This window comes from Agelaius tricolor, unplaced genomic scaffold, assembly GCF_023055355.1.
Source record: "Agelaius tricolor isolate 1412-34295 unplaced genomic scaffold, bAgeTri1.0.p SCAF_13, whole genome shotgun sequence".
Lineage (NCBI taxonomy): Eukaryota > Metazoa > Chordata > Aves > Passeriformes > Icteridae > Agelaius > Agelaius tricolor.
This window is the reverse complement of record NW_027269273.1, coordinates 18,868,986-18,882,104: the sequence shown is the minus strand read 5'-3', so window position 1 is coordinate 18,882,104 and position 13,119 is coordinate 18,868,986. Positions and strand designations below refer to the sequence as shown.

The 13,119-nt window shown below is 43.3% G+C and overlaps 1 protein-coding gene across 1 annotated transcript; it reads left to right on the top strand.

Moving 5' to 3' along the window:
* On the top strand, positions 1 to 12,651 carry ANXA8L1 (annexin A8 like 1). The gene is made up of 13 exons (XM_071438350.1): positions 1 to 125; positions 237 to 283; positions 3,542 to 3,632; positions 3,896 to 3,990; positions 5,102 to 5,215; positions 5,952 to 6,042; positions 6,653 to 6,732; positions 7,348 to 7,407; positions 7,900 to 7,993; positions 9,572 to 9,667; positions 9,912 to 9,970; positions 10,812 to 10,934; positions 12,280 to 12,651. The coding sequence occupies exons 2-13, from the start codon at positions 263 to 265 to the stop codon at positions 12,334 to 12,336; spliced, it is 981 nt and encodes a 326-aa protein (XP_071294451.1). The 5' UTR covers positions 1 to 125; positions 237 to 262; the 3' UTR covers positions 12,337 to 12,651.
* Positions 12,652 to 13,119: the final 468 nt, after the last annotated feature.

Sequence of the window (13,119 nt, the reverse complement as noted above, 5' to 3'; positions counted from 1 at the left end):
TTGCCCTGTGGAATTTGTAGATAAGGATGCTTTATACCTGCGTGTGCCCGAGAGACCAGTTACATTCTGCGGCTTCCAGAGGGAACGAGCCTCCAGAGGAGTACAGTTATTCCATTTTTCTAGTGGTGAGTTTATTGAAAAGAGCTTTTGTTTCTTCCTCTCCTCCCTATGCCTCCCTTCAAATCTCAGATTCCCAAACTCTGAGGTGTGATATGTGTGGTTTTCTTCACCAACAGAGCCAGGTAACACTACTGAGACCACAATGGCATGGTGGAAGGCCTGGGTAAGTAGAGGATTTACTGATACTCTGAGCGTTTTTGGCACTGTAATAAGGTAACTTATAAGTTGTATCAGGCACTGTGTGGGAATGAACAGTTTCCTTTAAAAATCAGCAAGACCTTTTTACTGTTTTCTGGCTGTAAAATAGCATTCAGTACTTCAAAAACATTGATGGAGGGTGTTGATATGACTGCTGGCTGTAGGAGGAGGAGCAGATCCTATCTGTACCCTTAGTTGAGAGAGGTGCAGGGGGTGTTTGTGTCTCTGTGTTCATGGAGAGATGCTACCATGCAACAGCAAAGTTACACAGCTGAAGCTGTGGGCTCCTTCCCCGCTCCTTGTCCTGTGGCAGTGAGTTCAGTGTGCTGGCCTGTCCCCATTTTTGGTCCCCTGTTGTGCTGGCAAGCTGTGGTCACAGAGGAAGATATGGTCAAGCCACAATGTCTATCTTCGGTGGGTTTTTAATATTGCAACAATAACGTGTCTTGAGCAGCCTGTCTCTTTGCCAGGAGCCAGAAATGCTGTGTATGTTCTCTTGTAAATGCTTGTGGCTCTGAGAGGAATGTGGCAGGATGGGGAGAAGCTCATGGGCTGTGCTGAGGCAGCACCTGGGGTCTGGCTCAGACCAGGCAGCAGGTAGCCCTGGTGATGTGCCAGCTCCCCCATCAGCCTCTGTGGGAGGCCAGGTTTACTCCCAGGTCTCAAAATATTTTTTTCCCCAGAAAGATTCAAATTGTAATCTTCCTTCTGAGTTTTCTCTGCCTCTCTATTTCCTTCGGAAGTTTGGTATAATAAAATAGATGTTTATCTTGAGCTTGGAGTAGCTCTCATTTCATTTTTTTTCCTTTTGGATGATCTATTCTCTGCTACCCCCAAGCTGGAAATAATTTGTAAATTAGAGCGAGAAAAGAAGGAGAAAAGTCCTTAAACTCCAGTGATCCAGTACCAGTTGGTATTGTAGGGGGTGGAGGCATGAGAAGAAAATGAGAGGTCCGAAGAAGGATTGGGAAAAACTTTGGTTTTCTAAACCCTTCATTAAAAAATACAGTTCAAAAGCAAAAGGAATGAAAAAATGTGAAACTTTCTCAGAAAATATTGACTGAACAAAATGCAAACAGTAACCCAACCCGTCCCCAGATTCCAGCTTTTTAAAAAAAGTCTATCATTTAGGTTTGAAAATATTTTGGTAGTAAAACTTTTATTCCTTCTTCCTTTCATTTATAGGTAAAACTTTTCACAGCATCAGCTGTAAGGTACACTGCTTCTGCTGCTTTCATGCCAATTATTTATATTTACATGAGCACAAATGCCTTGAGTAGTTTCACTTAGGGAGTTGTAGGATTAATTCACCTGGGAAACAGGACCAAAGTGAACAGGGATTCTCTGAAAAGCTGGTGCAATTGTACTTGTGCTGCAACAGCTATGTGCACAGAGAATGAGGTGCAGGAGTGAGTCACAAATGTGCTACTCAGCAGGAAGGGCCGTAACTCTTTATCGGAATTCGTACCAAAAAAGATCATTGTTTAATTTGTTTCCACTGCCTCCAAATGAAAGCTCAGCTTTGTACTCCCTCTTTCACTGAGTCACCAGGCATGGGTCCAGAATGTTTGGGGGTTTCTTCACAGGGCCCTTGCATGCAGCTGGAGAGGACTGGCATCCTTTTCAAAGCAGACTCAGATGGATGAGTCTAACCCACTGCCCAGGGAAGCTGTGCTGGTGCTGGCCATCTTGGCAGAGGGCTAGAAAAGGAGCACTTGAAATGGTCCTCCCAGCTCAAATTCTTCTTGGCCAATGACAACCTGTTGGAGGTGGCAATGCCCCCTGCTCTGTCACTGCTGTTTTCTGCAGTGACAGCTTCTCCTCAGCCTTATACTCGCTGCTCATTGAGACTCAAAGCTGCATCTCTTGTGAAGTTTCCTGTTGACACCATTTGCTTCACAGCTGCTCTTTCTGCTGGGAGCAAGGTGTGGTGGTGCAGGAGTGTCTCTGTGCTGGCTGTAAAGCAAACTTTTCCAAGTCTTGCTGATTGCTGAACATGCTGCCTCTCTCAATACTCCTCATTGTCACTGCTCCATGCAAAGGTGCCAGCTGTACCCACTGGTTCTCTTTCACATGGGAAGTAAGAGCAGAAGGGATTTGCATCATAGCAGGAGGCTGATGGGCAGCACTTGGTGGTCCATGTTATGTAAGTCAGGTGGGACAACCCTAATTCTTCCTTCTCATCCATTATCTCTGGTTTTTATCTCACTGTGTAGCCATCCCCATTAAAATATTTATCAGGTCATACTGATACCATTAGTTTAATATTAACCCTGCCTCCAAAGGCAAATTTATGAGAATATAGTAGTATCCAACTTAGATATCCTTGCTTCTGGGAAGGAGAAAATTGTGTTTATTATTGTAATAAAGTGATGATGACTCTTCATGCCTACCCACCCAAATACTCCCCCTGTTGACAGGACCAGCTTGTGATAGATGTGACAATATATTCAAGCCAGTTCTTTGACTACCAGCTTTGTGAAATTTTGCCTGGGTTCTGGGTGATGGCCCTACTACCTTGTGGTGACTAAAATAAGCCTCAGTGTGTCTTTTATGCCCTGGCCCTGTCAGCACCTCAGGGATTTGTTAGGAGGATTCTGGTGTAGGTGTATGTGATTCTTGGTACAGGGAAGAACATCAAACCTGCACTCCTCCAGATGGATCTCTTCCTTCAAAGTAGTCTTTTGCCCCAAATCCTTCCAGTGGAGATGCTCCCTTCTTGAAACTAGCTGTGCAGAAGTGCAGCAGCAGCTGCTGAAGAAAATGGTCTGTGAGAACAAGACAATTTCAGGAATTCAAAAAGCTATCTAAAAGCTATCCTGCACCAACCCACTGAGAAATGCAGTATGGTACAATAGCATCCATGCTGTGAAGGACTGTAATTAAGGGGTGAATAGGAAAGTCCAGTCTATTAGAGTCTGTGCTTTTCTGCTACTCTGCCTGACCTCACAATGCTTGCAGCACTGTCAGCCATGCTTTGCACTTCATGTTCCTGCCAGCAAAGGCTGGTACAGGCAGGTGGGAGCAGGAGACTTGTGTTCTCTTTGGAGAGAAACTTGTGTTCTCTTTTTGCTCTGCTGAGAAACTTCTGGCCAATCTCTCCTATTTTCTGTGACTTCACCCTGTGGAGGCAATAAATATCATTAATGTACTTTCCAAATGCTTTTTCTCCAGCTGATGAAAAGCAGTGGTGGAAAGTCGTGTACTTTTCTTCTTCTTTCAGAGTGAAGCAGAGGGCAGGTCTGTGGCAGGTACTTTAAATTTTAATGCTGCACCTGATGCTCAGACTCTGTACAACGCCATGAAAGGGCTGGGTGAGTTGACTCCAACCACATATGTAAATTCTATGTTCTTATAATTGCTAAGTTGAAATCAATTCCTTAGAAAATTTGCATCCAGAGATATCACCTCTTTTTTACTGTGAAAAACTAATATTAAAGTTTCCTCGGTATGTACTTAAACTTCTACACAGAGGCAGTGAACCAGACAAGGGTGTCTAAATATTCAGATTGGGATTTTGGACCAGTCCCAGCTTATTCTGTGCACTGTATTTATGATTTATTGTTGCTTTCCACAGGGACTGATGAACAAGCTATAATTGATGTCCTAACCAAGAGGAGCAATCTGCAGCGTCAAGAGATTGCCAAATCCTTCAAAGCACAGTTTGGAAAGGTTCTTCCAAAACAATGCCATTTCAATCACTGATTTACTGCATGCAGGATGTAGTAAATGGGCGTACACTTCTTTCTGAAAGCATGATGCAAACTATATGCAGGTCTTCTGCAAATAAGTAGACTAATACCTATTTATAAGGCCTGTGATGAATGTATAAAATTAATGTTTGACCAGGAAAAAATGTTTTTCTCCTAAAGATTCAAGTTTTAAAAAATGCATTTTGACCAGAAATACTTTTTTAAAATCAGTCTTAATTTGAAGTGAAGCTTCTTATTGATTTGAAGCTGTAACAAAAATTGATACCCATCTAAGTGACATGTTGAGTAAAATATTGCTTTGTTTCAGGCCTTTTTAAATGTCAAAAAAAGTTCAATTTCAAGACTTATTTAATTATGCTTGTTTGGAAATTCTGTGGTTATCGACAACTATGTTTTCCTTTGTCTCTCTTTGTTTCTTTGACAAAATCTTACTTTTATTGGGAAAATGTTACTTTTATTGGGAAAATCTTTTCACCAGCAGACTGTATACCTTCAGCCCTACTGTGAGCCTTCCTGGAAAGGAGACTGCCATACAAAGCCTAAGAAAGGGAAGCAAATATGGGGGTGGTGGGTATGGAACAATGAATAAATAGAGCCCTTGCATCCCACTAAAACAGAGAGAGTCATACAACAGAGGGAGGAAAACCTGCATTATAGTCAGAGGGAAGTTTGAAGTGTATCTTCAAGCAGACTGCAGTCCTGATTCTGCAGATGTCCTGGGTGCAAGTTTAGATGCAGTTTTGGGAATATCTCTGAAGCTACACCTTTGCTCAGTGCAAGGCCTTCAGCTACCTGGCTCTGCTCAGTGAGTTAAGCAGGGTGGAGCAAGATTTGCTGCAGGATTAATTATTGAGAAAGCCCAAATATCAAGAAAACAGGGAATGTATAAACATCTAGACAAACCCCATTTTGGAGTTAGGTGCCTTTTTCAGTCTCAGGACCTTTTTTAATGAATCAGCAATGCTGTCATTCACCTTCATTACTGGGGCCATGGGGATGGAAGCAGCATGTGCAGCAGAATGATCCTGTGGGTCTGTTTATGTAACCATGTGATGATGCACATTTGACAGGATCTGATTGAAAGCCTGAAGTCTGAACTGAGTGGCAACTTTGAGAGGCTCATTGTAGCTCTCATGTACCCCCCATTCAAGTATGATGCCAAGGAGCTGTATGATGCCATGAAGGTAAGGAAATTGCATGCTGATATTTAAGTAGTAGCACAAATACAGTGCTAATTTCCTGCACTTGTGCAAGTGTTAATAACTGGACTGTTACGTGGTTAAGTTTGTTATTAGCAGTAGCCTTTGAGAAATACTTAATTGTACTATTAATATTCTGGGGGAAAATGCTGCTTAAATATTTATGGATGTAAGAAAGTTTCTGTACATACATGACTCATAGAGCCTAGGAAGGCAACAAGACTGAATTCACACCCAAACCTGCTGCCCTGATGCCCCAGCTGAGCCATGAAACCTTTAAGGAATCAAGGAGTGGTGGTGCAAGGGCTAGGCTGGGGTCGGATGGGACCCTACCTATTGATAATGTATCTTTACAAGTTTCAGATGCAGAGTGACCTGTTAAAATGGTATAAAGATGGACTGACTGCCAAACATTGGTCCCCCTGCATTCCTTTAATGCTGTCTATCGTCAAAGATCTGACTCCAGAAAAGCACTGAGAAAATGTAGGGTTATATAAAAGCATCCTTTACAAATCAGGCACCTTGGTAAAAGAAACAGTGTTCAACCCAAATGTGTTTTGTGCCTCCAGCTTTCATCACGATGCTTTCTTACAGCTCAGCACACATCCTGACTTTGCTGCCATCCAACTCTTCCCTTCACCATACTTCTCTAGCAGTAAATCATTTCTGTGACTAAATGCCTGTCTCCACCTTTATTTCTCCACTGTGTTTTCTATTATAGGGTGTGGGAACAAGGGAAAGTGTTATCATAGAGATCCTGGCATCTCGGACAAAAGCGCAGATCAAGGAGATTATCAAGGCGTACAAAGAAGGTAAATGCCTGAGCCCAAGGTAAGTGCCTGGGGCTCAGATTTCTGTGGTCAGAGCTCAACAGGCAGGCATTATCAGCTAGCACTGTCAGCAAGAAAATGGCTTTTCTAAAAGCATTTAACTCTTAAAGCAATTAACTCTGCTTTCAGCTGGCAAACAGAACATGGCTATGCTGGGAGAATTTGAAAATCCCTTTCTAGGTCTTCATCCAGCTGCAGCCAAGGGTCAGCAAATTATGAATTTGGTTCTGTTTGGGTACAGAGTACTGTGGGAACATAGACAAAACTATAGCTGTGCACTTGGCTTTTCTCCCCATTGAATAGCTGGGAATTTATCAATTTGTAAATATTTTATTTTGTTCATCCCTTCAGCTATACCTTTAAAACTAGCTCTGGGTTTATTTCTTGGACATCAGGGGAGCTAGTGACTCAGCTGGATGCAAATGCTGACCTGGGCATCACACAGGGTGTGAGCTGCTCTCAGCCCTGTTTTTTTCCTTGATGACCCTCTTGCTCAGGCTATTGTGTGGGCTTGGGTTACTGGTAATATCTTGACTGTATCACCTAAATAAATAACAAATCCTTCCCTTGTCCTTCTCTTTCCCTTGGGTAGCATACGGTTCTGATCTGGAGCAAGACATAAAATCAGAAACGAGCGGCTACTTAGAGCAGATTCTGGTTTGCCTTCTTCAGGTAATGCTTGAGAAGAGAAATGAGGGTATAAAGGTCTTCACATTTCTCTCTTCTTTTCTGGAGTAGACATGCAATGGGAGAACCAGTACAGTCATGATCACCAGATAAACTGCAGAGACAGCCATGTCACTTGGACTGGATCCGTTTCAGCTGTGATGTGACTGAAGCAGGGAAATCTCTCTCCCTCAGCAGCAGTAAGAGAGCTGGGAACTTACAGCCAGCTCTCCTGCAGAGACACCTCACTTTCACATGTGTGTAAAGCCACTGTACTCTGCAAGGGTCTTAAAAAACAGTGCCACTCCACCAGGATTCACCACTTTTCCAGGGCCTGTGCCCTCAGTGCCTGAGTGCATTTACCCTACCACATTTTTGGAATTTTCCTGCCTGGTAGCAGAATAACTGAGCAATTTTTTACTCTGCTTCATATGACTGACTTCAGCACCTTTCAGTGAAGGAGCTGGAACTTGTGCTGTCTGAAATATTAGTGCTTGAGTACTCTGCAGAAATAGTTAACTGAGAGGATAACTGGTCTTTGATCAGAATGAGTGCTCTGATCCTTATTTATGGAAGAATCTTCATGAGACATAATTGTTACCCTTCTTTTTCTGCTCATAGGGTGAGAGGGACAATGCCACCCTCTATGTGGACACAGCCCTGGCTCTTCAGGATGCAGAGGTACTCTCAAATACCTGAGATCACTGATATGTCTGCATTCCCACCTTCTTGAACTTCAGAGTGCTTCAGTGTCAGCAGAGGGTTGGAGTCACAATAATTTGGGGTGGGGTTATCTTTAAGTAACTTGGGTTTTTTTCAATTTTGCCTGCATTGCTGAGCTCTGCCATTCCAAAGAGGGGTGATGAGGCCTGGGCTTTGGCTCATCTGCTTTTGATATGGCTATGGTGGAATGGAAGAGGAGAGAAAAGGGAGGAAACCTCAAGTGTATTGTTGGCTGTTCCAGCTGCTGCAGAAGGGGTAGAAAGGATGGAGATAGGGGATGTTCCATTTGTCAGGAAGACAGAAAGGTTTTCATAACCAGCCCTTCTAGACTCTGGTTGACACGGTGGTTTGGGTTACTCCCTTTACCCCAGCCATGCCTTCAGCCAAACTCTGTTCCTTTAGCAGCTGCACACACAGAACAGCTCACTAATAACTGTGTGCTAATTCCAGGCTCTCTATGCTGCTGGAGAGAAGATACGGGGCACTGATGAGATCCAGTTCATCACCATCTTGTGCAAAAGGAGTGCCACACACCTCATGAAAGGTATGGAGCAGAGCCCACATTACCATCACTACACCCCCAAGCCTCCAAAATCACAAATCACCCTAGGCAAGAAGAGGAGGTGGGGCTATAGATGAGAGACATGGGTGGTCAGAAATAAGTACCTGAGCCTGTTTTCTAATTCCTGGTCACCCAGTGACCAAAAGCTGCAAGCAGATTTTGTGAAAGATTATGAAGATTTAGTTCTGCTGAAAATCAGTTGGCTCTTCCAGGAGCCCTTATACAGTGGTGATAACTGGCTAGTTGTTTTTATAAATTCAAGAAGTGAGTGACCTGAGTACTATCCTAATTAAGTAGGAGTGTGTGGTGAGCAGACATGTCCCCTTGGATGTGGGTTCCTCTGGGGGTAAAAAAAAAATCACTAAAAAGTAGCTGGTTATTCTGTGCTGGAGAGTCACAGGGTGCAGCCTGCATTTCTGCCCCAGGTCCTTTTGAGGGCATCAGAGGCTGCTGGGAGGGAAGACACAAGCCCTGCTCCAGCTGAGACCTCAGCTTCCCACTGTCCATGCAGCAGAGACCAAACATTGTCTTCTCAGTGCTTTTGAGGCATAACAGATTTTGTTATGTTGGCTGAATCTAAGCATATCAAGTACTGTGTGAATCAGGTGGACCTAAAACTGATAAATTTAGCCAAAGATAAACTAGATGCCTGAACTTTTTCTAAGCTGAGGTCCTCTGCTGCTGTTTCTATGCCCTGGAAGCCAGCTCCCCCTTGTGTTTCAAATTCAATCTCTCAAGGTCCCTTAAAAAATAAACAAGACAAACAAAAATAGGTGGTCTCTTTAGTATTTGTCTGTATCTGTCTTTAAGAATTGAATTTCATCTTGTTGTGATGATGCAATCAGTCTTTTGAACCTACTGTGGCACTAAGCAATTTCTTCTGTACCTATTTGTCTTTTAGGTCTGAATGTAATTATTGCAGCTTTTTAAATTTGTTTTTAATGGAAAGAGTAGTTTGAGTTGAGAAGTTTGTATCCATCTGTCTATTCTATATTCCATTTCCCTAAAGTGTCTTGAATGTTGATGATCTTGGGTGCTGAGCAAAGTTTCTTAAGATGTCTATGGCATTACATAGCAGTTTTCCTTCCTTGTTAGTCCTAGAAAGCTAGGAGCAGAAACAGATATCAGTGTTTCTGAGCCTTGGAGTGTCCAAAGTGTATAAGGCAAGCAATGACCCTGTTGCTGGGCGTTTGCTACTGTAGGAACTCCAGTATCTTGGAATCTGCACCTGTATTTTGCTCATCTTTTCTCAGTTATTTTAATTTTAAATTGTGGTTGAAATAATAAGTTTCCCCAAATGGTGTTGTCATAATTTTAAAGTCCATTGGCTGTGAACTGCACAGGGAATTAGGAACCATGAATGCTTTGGCTTTTGGTAAATGTTAACATCCATCTTTGTGGCTGATTCTTGATGTTGACTGAAGCTGGTGCAAATGTGGCCATTGCTTTTGCAGGATCTGTGTGTTCATATTGCCACACAAGTAATGCCTGTAAATATTGGGCACAAAAGGCCTTGAGGGTTACTTGGTAAAAAATATAAGTTCTTTTTGTTGCAAACAGTGTTTGAAGAATACCAGAAACTGGCTGGTAAGAGCATAGAGGACTCTATCAAGAGTGAAACTCGTGGTTCACTTGAGGATGCCATGCTGGCTATTGGTAAGTAATGAGCTTTTCTTTGCTTTGTCAGAGTCTGCTGCCTTTTCTTCTGCAGTAGTTGACTTATATTAGATGGATGTGCTTTACAAAGGTATCTGGTATGAAGTAAGGGGTAGTTCCTGGATAAGATAAACTCAGATTCCAGGAGCACACTGAATTAATGGGAAGCATGAAGGATCTCAGTCACCTCCTGCCCTGGGCTGGAATTACCACTGATTCTTACTGAGCTTTTTTGTATGCCTAGTGAAATGCACCAGGAACATCCGTTGCTACTTTGCAGAGAGGCTGTACAATGCTTTAAAGGTAAGACTCTTCATTGAAATACACTGGTTTTCATACAGACTTAACTTGTGACCTGGCTTCCACCAATTCAAACTAGAAGAGCCAAGGTTTTGGTGAAATTCAGCAGGTTTGGTACAACTGTTGCAAGCAATAGCAGAATCCTTTCAAACACCTTGAGTAGAACAGTACCCTTTAAATTCAAGATAACAAGGGAGTCTGGCTTTTCTGGCTTAAGAGTCTGCAGGGAGCCCAGCCCCACTTTCTGGAACACAGGCAAAAGAGGCTTTTCTGGGAGGTTGTTTATGGGGAAGACTTGCCTTCCATTTAAATAGACTGGAACATAGTATATTTTTTTAGGAAGCGATTCTCTCAATGGCAGTATAAAATGAGACTTTCAAATGGGGACACATAGTGTTTGCAGATTGTGCCCTGTAATACTTAACTGGTATGTACAAGATGTCAGCTCTCCAAACCTTCTGGAAAGCTGAGATAACAGTTTTGTTAGCAGTGTGATCTTAATTTTCCTGTGAGTGATTAAACAATACTGGCTGAAGCCAAGCGCTGCCTGGGTGATTCTGCAGAGGGGCAGTCTGTATTCAGTGCCAGCTCCCACCTCTCTAGCATGTTTGCTTTTGCATTTGACATGTGCAAAACTTGTGCACAAGCCATGGTGGGCTTGTGGTGTTGGCAGTGGCCCCTGGGAGGGGTGTGAGGGCGGGCCCTCCAGAAAGAGATGCAGATGTTCCACAGGAGAGGTGCCAAGTGGTGTTTGAAAGCTGACTCCTCGTGCCCTGGACTAGTTTGCCCAACTTATCCCTTGAACAGCCAGTAGCATCACAGACTGCTGTATCTGTTGTTCCAGGGGGCTGGCACCGATGATGGGACTCTGATAAGGGTGCTTGTTTCTCGAAGTGAAGTTGACCTAAATCTTATCAAACCTGAATTCAAGCGCATTGCAGGAAAGTCTCTCTCCAGTATGATTTTGGTAAGCAGAATCTTGATATGATGTTCTCAGCTGTTGCATGTATTCCTAATCTCTCCAGCACTGTGGGATGCTTCCATGGTTGTCAGCAGTAACAATTTCAAATCTGCTGTGGTCATGGCTCTCCTTCACTAGGCCTGTTAACAGCCATGTCCTTGAGAGACACCTGTGTCTGAAAGGTGAGTCAGACCACATGCCCTCTGTAAGGACTTGGACAAAGCAAACCCAAGGAGACACTGCACTAGGATTTTCATGGACCAGTCTCTGTTTCCATGCACTGCATGACTCTTCTAGATGAATCTAAATTAAATGAATCATTCCTGTTATACCTATCCCACACTGCTGGGCCATTTTCTCCTCTCTCTCTCTGCCATCCTTAATTACCTCAAGCCAGTGCCATCCATATGTGCCAAAATTATGCTGGGGTATTTTGTTCCTTTTCCTTTACCTTTTCCTTTTCTGTTGTTTGAGGGATTTTTTGCTGCCTTATCCCAGGTGAAAGCCTGGTCTACACTGTGATGAGATAGGTTCAGAAACTGAACCTTGTCAAGGCTTATTGTAGCATTTGAGTTTCAGCTCTGAGTGAATGTGCCTCCCCTGTTAGTGCTGAAGTGCTGTTTTTTTACCATTTGTCCCCAGGACTTTGGGACATTCCTCTGCCCCTGTGCAAATGGCACAAAAGCCCCGTCCTTAGCAGTCCCTATGGGAAGTCTGGGTCTGTAATGAAGGGCCCTTCTTATAATTGACACTGTCAGTGTCTGTCATGTTGATTAATGATCAGCCTTCAAGGGTCTGTACAGAACATTCATTCCTTCTGAGAAGTGGAACTAGTTTTATACCTGTCACCACAAAACATTCAAAGGAGGAAATTTTCTTTACCTAGTGAATGTTTTGTGTAGTGCTTCTAGACCAAAATGACCACATTTTTGGCTTTTTAAAAAATGCCATGTGTCAGGGATAACTATAAAACTACCTTTTCCCTTCCTGTAGGGAAGAGGTGCTACATAAATACCCAGGGACAAAAAATCTGAACACAACAGGTTTTCTTGCTGTCATTTGTGCCGACTTTGTGCTGCTCTGTGGGACAGATCCTTGATCAATTGCTCACCTGCATTCCAAAGGAAAAAATTGGACTCAATGAATGTTATTTCAGGTGGTAGCTACAAGCCCCATTTCTCCGTTCGCTTTTGATGGTGTGTCAGCTGGCAGCAACTCTGCTGAGCTCTGACTTGCTCTTTCCAAAGCCCTTTTCCTGTGTGGGCATCTTCCACAGACTGACACTGTCAGCACTTGGAGCGTGCAGAGGAACTTCTCTGCTCACCTATATTTTAATGTTTTCTCCTGTCAGGAGGATACCAGTGGCGATTACAAGACAGCCTTGATGAATCTCTGTGGCAGTGACTGACAGACTCTAGGAGGAAGATGTTGAAAAGGATACAGAGAGAAGATTAACAGTGAACAAGGGTCTGAAAATGTACTTGTAGAAAATCTTTCCATTGATCCAAGTGGGGGTGAAAAGAAGATCAAATTAATGGCTGAGATATCCAAAGCTCTCTGAGGGATGCCCATTACACACTGAATGCTATCCACTTCCCAAGCAGCTTTTCAAACACAAGGGGGAATGTTAATTTCTTGTTTCCATTTTCTTCTTTGAAGTTTTCCTTGTATTTTAACCCATGGTGAAGGATGGCACTTTGACATGGAATTAAAGATTCTTCTAAATCCTCTATAGCTGTTTCCCAAGTCTGAACAACCCTACAAAGCTTGGGCTGAAGCCATGCTGATTTCACCAGGACCAGCTGGTAGAGCAGGGCTGTTGGATGCTTGAAGGATGGGTCTGGAAGGAGTCCCAGATATTAATGAGGATTTAGGACATGGGTCAGAACAGAGAATTTAGTGCCAGAGGCAGTAGTTTAGCAGTCTTATCTAGATAACTTCACAGGGAGCTCCCCAAGGAGCAGTGAATGGCAGAGCCAAGTTGGCTGCTGCAAGCATGTGAAAGTTGAAGGCTGTGTGCCTAATTTCCTTCTTGCTTGTCTGTTGGGGAAGAGCAGCAAGTTCAAGTCCCCATGTCAATGTCAGACCATGGGGGAATCAAAACTGGCATGGATGATTTAGTTTTGGTGAATACAGGATACCCTGCCCATGGGAGCAGACCTGTTTCTGCTTCTAGTGTCACAGCAACTTC